Genomic DNA, 9,710 nt, shown 5'->3' with positions numbered 1-9,710 from the left:
TCTTCGGCGTGACGAGCGAACGCTACCTCACCGCCCCTTAACGCTACTGGAAATACCCAGACAGTGATACCACTGGTGTGTGTGAGTGGTAGGGTAGACTAATGCTTGGTCTCTGAATATATATAATTTTGATATTAACAAACAAGCCCATTTAAACTGAAAAGGAGCCCTAGGGATACCAGAGATCCTGAACCTGAGGAAATCTAGACTTGCTTTATTTAGGGCTTTAGCACTGCAGAGAGGGCTTGGCAGCAGGGAAATAATGTGGTTCAGGGACTGTGAGACAGACTAGTGGTAGGGATATGCGTGCCAATGATGAGGATGGCAAGGGTGTGAGTGGTAAGAATGTAAGTGGCAAGGATGTGAGCAGCAGGGATATCAGTAGCAAGGATGTGAACAGCAAGGATGTAGGTGGTAAGGATGTGAGTGGCAAGGATATGAGTGATAAGGATGTTAGTGGTAAGGATGTGAGTGACAAGGATGTGAGAGGTAAGGATGTGAGTGACAAGGATGTGAGTGGTAAGGATGTGAGCAGCAAGGATCCGAGTGGCAAGGATGTGAATGGCAAGGATGTGAGTGGTAAGGATGTGAGTGGTACGGGTGTGAGTGGTAAGGATGTGAGCGGCAAGGATGTGAGCAGCAAGGATTTAAGTTCAAGGATGTGAGTGGTAAGGACGTGAGTAGTAGCGATGTGAGTGGTAAGGGTGTGAGTGGTAAGGATATGAGTGGTATGGATGTGAGTGGTAAGGATGTGAGTGGCAATTAAGGATGTGAGTGGTAAGGATGTAAGTGGTAAAGGTGTGAGTAGTAAGGATGCGAGTAATTTCGATGTGAGTGGTAAGGATATGAGTGGTAAGGATGTAAGTAATAGCAATGCGAGTGGTAAGGATGTGAGTAATAGCAATGTGAGTGGTAAGGATGTGAATTGTAAGGATGTGAGTAATAACGATGTGAGCAGCAAGGATGTAAGCTTCAAGGATGTGAGGGGCGGTGGGGTAGCCTAGTGGTTAAAGCATTGGCTCGTCACGCCGAACACCCGGGTTCGAATCCCCACATGGGTACAATGTGTGAAGCCCATTTCTGGTGTCCCCCGTCGTGGTGTTGCTGGAATATTGCTAAAAGCTGCGTAAAACCAAACTCAGTCAGTCAGTCAGTCAAGGATGTGAGTGGTTAAGGTGTGAGTGGTAAGGAAGTGAGTAATATCGATGTGAGAGGTAAGGGTACGAGTGGTAAGGGTGTGAGTGGTAAGGATGTGAATGGTAAGGATGTGAGTAATATCGATGTGAGAGGTAAGGGTGTGAGTGGCAAGGGTCTGAGCGGCAAGGATGTGAGCAGCAAGGATTTAAGTTCAAGGATGTGAATGGTAAGGATGTGAGTAATATCGATGTGAGAGGTAAGGGTGTGAGTGGTAAGGATGTGAGTGGTATTGGTGAGAGTGGTAAGGGTATGAGTGGTAAGGGTATGAGTGGTAAGGGTATGAGTGGTAAGAGTATGAGTGGTAAGGGTGTGAGTGGTAAGGATGTGAATGGTAAGGATGTGAGTAATATCGATGTGAGAGGTAAGGGTGTGAGTGGTAAGGATGTGAGTGGTATTGGTGTGAGTGGTAAGGGTGTGAGTGGCAAGGGTCTGAGTGACAAGGATGTGAGTGGTAAGGGTGTGAATGGTAAGGATGTAAGTAATATCGATGTGAGAGGTAAGGGTGTGAGTGGCAAGGGTCTGAGTGACAAGGATGTGAGTGGTAAGGGTGTGAATGGTAAGGATGTGAGTAATATCGATGTGAGAGGTAAGGGTGTGAGTGGCAAGGGTCTGAGTGACAAGGATGTGAGTGGTAAGGGTGTGAGTGGCAAGGGTCTGAGTGACAAGGATGTGAGTGGTAAGGGTGTGAGTGGCAAGGGTCTGAGTGACAAGGATGTGAGTGGTAAGGGTGTGAGTGGCAAGGGTCTGAGTGACAAGGATGTGGGTGGTAATCACATGTTGCAATACATTTTCCTCACCTGAAATACGTTGGTTTATAAGTACCCATTGTACCCATGTGGAGAATCTAACCCAATGCTTTGAACAAATGTAATTAGAATAGAATATGTCATGATCAAATGATATAGGGGTTATAATCCATGACCATTCAGCTTATGAGACAAGTCGATTTCATAAACATTTACCACTTGGAAATATCAAAATCTTACGAAGTTTGGGACTCTCTACCGGGGTCGACTGTCGGTGAAATGGTAGTTGATGACGACCAACTTCCGGTTGAGCATGGACAGGGCTTACCACCTGTGTAAACATGAGGTTGGAAATCTGAGAGCACAACACTGTGAGGAAAGTGGTATCTACCTTTGATGGTGGCTAAATAGGAAGACTGGTTATTCTTCCGTCTGTTGCGCAACCCTGTTCACACCACAGTTTGCCTGTGCGTCAAGCAACAGTAAACAGAGATCATATACCGGTATATGGTCTCTGCAGTAAATTCACTGTATGTTATGTACGCTTCGTACACGCAACATACTTTCAGTATTTTAAGTCGCTTCAAACATTTACTATAACGGTCATATTCTTTTTATAAGGTTGAATATTTATTGTCAATGATGAATTAGTAGCTGCTCGGATGAATCCTAACAAAAACATCGAACGTTAATTTAGTGGGAGTACGACCGGGATTTGTGATCCTAGCAACACATGCTTGTCGTAAGAGGCGACTGACTGAACGGGTGATCAGATTGGGTTCATGCCTTTTATGTATTCCAAAAGTGCAGCTCGATGCTCATAATGCAAATCTCTTAATTTTCTGGTCCAGATTCAGTCGATTGCAGACCACCGTCATATACCTGCAATATCAATATATCTGAGTGCGGCATAAAACATCACGTACGACTTAACTGGAGTTTGGTGAGTACATCTGTTCACGAAGCCAACTGCTACTAACTAGTACAGTTTGTTTTATCAAATACCTGAAAAAAGATTCATCACCTAACAGTACATATTGATACAAATCCTAAAATATTCTAAAATAACAAAAAATTACACTAGTTTATAGTGTGCTGGTATGGTTTAGAAATGTCTCTTTCGCTCTAAAAAGCATCCAGTATTCGACTCGTCGCTTTCGCGCCAAAATACGTAAAACGTGATGTAACAATTGTCCACCATATTGAATATTGTATAAATGCGAATACGAATGTGGTCAGGAAAGCCTTTGGTGCATGACATAAATTCGAATTTAGTTCAAACTATTATTTTTCTAAATGGCTAAAAAATAGCCAATGTCGTGCTTCATCTGCTCGGATGAAATACCGTTTCGGTGGGATAAATATTTGACACTCTCCATAGCCCGTGAAAAAGACGGCATACAATCAGTATATTAGACATCGCAAAGCATTCAACGTTTGAAATGTATAAAATATTTAGCAAGTAAAGTGAGGACTAGAAGTCGCCATTTTGAAACTATGGGTATATAACTGAACAAAGCTGCCTTCTGATAGGCTAATGTCGACTTCGTGTTAGTAGTTCCATTGCTCGGTAAAGTTCGCGAAAGGTCGTTCTGCCGAGACCTGTAATGGTGTTGTTATCTGATCTTTTAGTGTTGCTGTGGCGAGCACTTACTGTAATACAACAGATTTTAATCAAACTTTCCGTGACGTTAATTATTTGACCCAGGGCTCGATCACCCACACGCGTACAATGTGTGAAGCCCATTTCTGGTGTCCCTAATGCGGAATACTAATGCCTAATGCGGCGTATAACAATACTCACAGTCTCCCGTTTCCAATCCCGTCCCTGTTATCGATTTCCAGAGCAACCACCTCCATGATGACCCGGATATGCAGGTGTGTCTTTTCAAACAGTGCCCGTTGACAACCTCATTGATAGACATGTGGGTAGACTGTTTCTGTTTCACCTTTTCGTCTTCTTGGTCTCCCGTGGACAGATGATGACAATGACATTTTCGTAACCTGGATCACTTGATAATTGTCTTGTTCTCCCCTTCCATCGTTTCTGAAATGTTCACCATCGCGGACTTTGACAACCACTATCAAAATAATGCAGAAATTGGATATAACCTCTATCGCCGGTCGTTGTGGACGACAAGCTTTATAAATAGCATTGCAGAAGCGTTTTGACGTGTTTCGGAATAATCTCTACTTCACCAGAAGGACTCCATGACGTAAACACGTGTCTGGAATCCGAGGGCTGATTTAACCACATCTAGCATGGAGCAACAGTTTCTGCGTACACTTCAATTACGAAAAGGAATTGATTAATTTTTGCGGGATATTATCGTGTTCACCTCATGTGCTATTAATTAGTAATCCTGAATACTTTGACCTGTGTTACTAACGTTTCAATTGATGGAATGTTGTTTAAAGCGGCGTAAAGCTAACCTCACTCACTCACTAACGTTTCGACCCGTGAAGATACGGGATAGAATTGATCTGCAGTAACCCATGCTTGTCGTAAGAGGCGACAAACAGGATCGGGTGGTCAGGCTCGCTGACTTGGATGACACATGTCATCGGTTCCCAATTGCGCAGGACGATGTTCATGCTGTTGATCACTGGATTGTCTGGTCCAGACTCGATTATTTACAGACGGCCGCCATATAGCTGGAATATTACTGAGTGTGGCGTAAAACTAAGCTCACTCACTCACGCAGTGACTGAAATACTGCTCTAGGCGGCGTAAAATCCTCACGAGCGCGCAATGCATACAGTCCATTGGATGATGGTTACACAGATTGTAAATTTAATTTAAGCTATATCATGTTGGTGCAAACGCAAGAGTATCCACATATCTTTCAACGTCCAATTAACTTTCCAAGTTTAAGTTCAAATAACATATACCACAATAATTTACCTGTCGTATTCGTTGTGAATTCTGTCTATGAACGATCAAGGTGATTGAAGCGGACATACAATATTTCATCAATCGTCGAGACAAATCGCCCGTCGCCATTAGCATATGGTCACTGTGCCGCATTATTTTCCCTTCTGCATTTTCCTTTCAGCAATGCTGAAGCCATAAATGAAGCAAGTCTAGATTTCCTCACGTTGTGAGTCTCCCATCTCACTGGGGCTCCTTTTCAGTTTAAAAAGTTGTTCCTATCAAAATTATATATATTCAGAGACTAAGCGTTAGTCTACCGAGAGCGCAGTGGTAGTGTTTGTATACATATGTCAGCAAGGAATTGCCGTGTTAAATATGTTCAGTGTGTCGTGGTGTATTTCATTTATAGGTGTCGTGTTGCATGTACACAACAGCAAATATTTATACCCTTCGTAATATACTTCACACTCTAACTTGCATCGAATAAATCATCTCCTACCCAGCTCCTGTCGTTGCAGGAAAAAGAAACACATGATAACTTGTTGACGTTAGGCAACGTTGGTTACGGAGAGTCTTTGGATGGTTGACCATGAGTTTATTCATAAATTGCCTCTGTTTACCCTGCAGTGAATGGGGGCACACACACACACACACACACACACACACACACACACACACACACACACACACACACACACACACACACACACACACACACACACACACACACACACACACACACACACACACACACACACACACACACACACACACACACACACACACACACACAATTAATCAAATCTATGTGTGACCGCAACACCCTGCCTGGATCCCAAATCAAGTGTACTCTAGGGAAATGGTGTGTGTGATTAACACGTCTTTAAACAACATCTAGATTATTTCGGGTCAGGTTGATGCTGGTGGTTGATGTAGATGACACTTGTGCCCGTGAAGAATGTTGCTGAGAGATCAATGATCATACATGTCACGCCTTAATAAGCGGTCGCAGCCCTTCAAAGAGTAAGTACCTAAGACGACTGGAGCATCCCTAACGACTGATCCCGAGATAGTATCCAAATTAAACCTGTTTTCGTGTTCTTTCATACCCTTATCAGCAATTAATTCATTGACAAAAGAGGTGGTTTCAACTTTCTGGTGGTCAATTTCTCTTCTAATCCTGTCGAGCAATATGCCAACAGCTCCAGCCTTTGATGTGCACATTCAAAACTTTTGTTGTACAATCGAGCATGTTCGTCTCACCAAAATTTCTAACAGCGCTGGGGTGGTGGGGTAGTCTAGTGGTTAAAGCGTTCGCTCGTCACGCCGAAGACCCGGGTTCGATTCCACACATGGGTACAATGTGTGAAGCCCATTTCTGGTGTCCCCCGCCGTGATATAGCTGGAATATTGTTCAAAGCGGCGTAAAACTGAACTCACTCACTCACTCTAACAGCGCTATACAACTCTTGATCAGAAGTTGTTTGTTTGATTACCCGTGAAGATCCGGGTTAGAAATGATCTTCAGTATCCCATGCTTGTCGTAAGAGGATGGGGTGGTCAGGCTCGCTGACTTTGTTGGCACATGTCATCGTATCCCAATTGTGTAGAACGATGTTCATGCTGTTGATCACTGGATTGTCTGGTCCGGACTCTGTTATTTACAGACCGATGTCATATAGTTGGAATATTGCTGAGTGCGCTGTTAAACAACAACGAATGTTTGTTTTTTCAAGGTGTCAAACATTGAAGGCATCACTAAAGTTTTTGTATGGAAGACATGTTATGGAAACTTCTAAATTTGGTGAATCGGTGACAAAAATGATGTACCATACGTTCCCGATATTAATTCAGATGAATAATTGACTAGCTTTTGCATGTGTTTATGATGGGTGCCACCGGTGGGACAGGATACACTCACCATTTCGCAAATAGCTTGTATCTTCACTATGTCGATAGTTACCCCTAAACACTAGATCATATTATAGATGGAATTGTACAATCGATTCCGCCTTTAGCAGAGATTTCTTGTGTATGTAGAAAGGGCCACCGCTTTTGTTTTAAATCATCAACAATCTACAATGTAAGATTAACCTCCCATTCCGGTTATTTAACAAAGCAATGCAACCTTCCCGTATAAACAGTCAGTTTCCGGCTGTGTAATTACCTACGTCAATGTTATTTCGTCATTCACATCACACAAATGGATAGCTATCAGCGTACCAAAGGCAATGATGTCATACATCGGATATGTCTTACCGCAGACAAAGACACAATGATACACCCACTGTGCTACCAGTCGCTACAACACAACACCAGATAACAATGTCATCACATCGCCGTGATGCTAAACACGCAATGGTGCCCATCATGCGGTCAGCGCATTACGTCATCATCCTTTCTGAAGTCTGTGATGGCGTCTTGCGCGATAACCTGAGGGTAAGCTTGTGTACATATGGTGATTAGACACTGACTGACGAGTGGTCTCCCACCAAGTCACAGGGGGACGTTGGGTGGGGGCATAGCGTCGTCAATAACTGTCTATCTTTCACTCAAGAAAGCGCCCCACTCCCTAAGACATCAAACATAGTGGTAAACTGAAGCACAAATGTGCTGTTATCTTTATATCCGTTCCATCTGGTAGCGCGTCTTTTTAACCTTAGAAATAGCCTTTGGGGCGTCATGCAACTTAGTGTGCGATTTAAGAACAAACCTACCCAATGTAATTTCTTCTAAGCCTATGGACCGATTTAGCGAGGAGGACATTTTGAAGAAAGGCGAAAGGAGAGCTGAGTTTGAAAGGAAGATATTTTTCGATCATGACCTGCCAAAGGGAAACCCTTTCTGATTATGTTTACAACAGGTCGACGTTGGGTGAACTTTCGATGTCTATGCTAAACTAGTATTTAGGGTCTTTTGTACGCACATTATCTATAACCCATAACACCAATTTATTTATCATTTAAATATTCATTAGATAGAACTTTCAAAATTCAAAGTTAGCATAACGCATATAATTGTAAACGTGTTAGAATTCAATAATACAAATATATTGTACATACTTTTGCCTCGGGAATTACTTTGTATTGGATAAATGTATAAGTGTTTGCCAGTTTTATAGGAAATACATGTATATGTTTCAATGGAAATATGTTTGCTGTCTATGATTAATAGCCTTGCTTCTATGGTAATTGTTTGGCTTTAAGGCAATATAAGCAACAATGTTTTGACAATGGTAAGGTTCAATCTTCAACTTACACAGAACAGAACTGTCAGACGAAAAACTGACTGCATTAACACATGTGGTTGTGAGTTTGTTCCTAACTGTTATCCAATGTTGTGTTTGTTATTCTGCGTATTCACATACAAACTATGTCGTTGTGTCGAACTCTGATAACTCGATATCTCGGTTGTCTCGATATAAAATCTCGGTCCCGACAAAATCCTTCATAATTTATCATTATTCAAGCTGTATGTATACCTCTTATCACTTGGATAACGTCATAGCTTGGTAAGATTCTGTATCAAAACAGTGCTAAATGCAACCATGTATTAACATCTGTAGATGAACTCGTTATCTTTAATGTTGTATTTTCTTATTATAAATTCTCTAACTTCTAGAACCCGTGAAGGCCCGGGTTAGAATGAGCCTTCCGCAACCCATGTTTGTCGTAAGAGGCGATTAACGGGATTGGGTGGTCAGGCTCGCTGGCCTGGTTGACACTTGTCATCGGTTCCCAATTGCGCAGATCTATGCTCATGCTGTTGATCACCTGATTGTCTGGTCCAGACTCGATTATTTACAGACCGCCGCCATATGGCTGGAATATTGATGAGCGCGGTGTAAAACTAAACTCACTCACTCTAACTTCTACAATACAAATTTAACATTGGTAAATAGTTTTTACAATCCTGAAATACAATCCTCAAACCATGACCCGGTGTATTGAAACAAAACGATACACTATAAGCCAGATGAGAGACAGGCAATGCGCATTATACTGTAGGAACGCAGATGACGGCAGTGTCTTTGTGTTTGGGCGAAGCGTCGTAGTCTATTGTATGAATATTCCCCTAGCCGATCTGACTATATGCTAATGTAAAGTGTTTAGCTGGGCCAATAGAGAAGCACTGGATTAAGGAGGAACTGGAATTTCAGGATTCATGCTAAGTATAAACTCTTAAATTTGGAACACTTTAATAATATTGAAAACACATTTCCAATACAGCATGTTACAAGTGAAGTAAAAAACAGAATGTTTCAAATCTTCCTAAGCGAGTGGGTAACAGCGATCCGGCGTCATCAAGGTAACCGCACTACCGGAGGTAACAAACTACGACTTTACGGTTGTTTCAAGTCGGAGTTCGGCGCTGAGGAATACGTCATTACCCCTATGGCCAAATCTCACAGAAGAGCGTTAGCCGTTTTTAGATGTGGAGTTGCCCCTATCAGGATAGAAACTGGGCGATATGTTAACCTCTCTGTTGCAGAACGAGTTTGTTTTAACTGTAATGACTGTACCGAAGACGAAACCCATGTGTTACTGCGATGTCCTGTCTACAATGATGTCCGACAGGTTTTACTGCAGAGATGTGCTGAAGTGTGGCCCGAGTTTAATACTGCTGATATCACTAAAACTAGCTTAATGTTATCTTGCACTGTGATAGCCATTTTATGTTCCCAAACATGTAAACTATTTTAGACAAACGAATGGAAAAATTGTACAATTCCTAGTTATATATTTTATGTATGTATGTATGTATGTGTGTGTGTGTGTGTGTGTGTGTGTGTGTGTGTGTGTGTGTGTGTGTGTGTGTGTGTGTGTGTGTGTGTGTGTGTGTGTGTGTGTGTGTGTGTGTGTGTGTGTGTGTGTGTGTGTGTGTGTGTGTGT

General features: G+C 42.3%; 1 protein-coding gene across 1 annotated transcript; it reads left to right on the top strand.

Moving 5' to 3' along the window:
- The first annotated feature begins 302 nt into the window (after positions 1–302).
- LOC124275523 (spore wall protein 2-like) lies at positions 303–1,998 on the top strand. The gene is made up of 2 exons (XM_046711101.1): positions 303–661; positions 1,392–1,998. Exons 1-2 carry the CDS (start codon positions 303–305, stop codon positions 1,996–1,998), a joined length of 966 nt encoding a protein of 321 aa, XP_046567057.1.
- Positions 1,999–9,710: the final 7,712 nt, after the last annotated feature.

The sequence above is a fragment of the Haliotis rubra genome, unplaced genomic scaffold, assembly GCF_003918875.1.
Source record: "Haliotis rubra isolate DU_JTF1 unplaced genomic scaffold, ASM391887v1 Scf20, whole genome shotgun sequence".
NCBI lineage: Eukaryota > Metazoa > Mollusca > Gastropoda > Lepetellida > Haliotidae > Haliotis > Haliotis rubra.
Note: the sequence above shows the minus strand (reverse complement) of the source record. Positions and strands in the feature narration are given on the sequence as shown.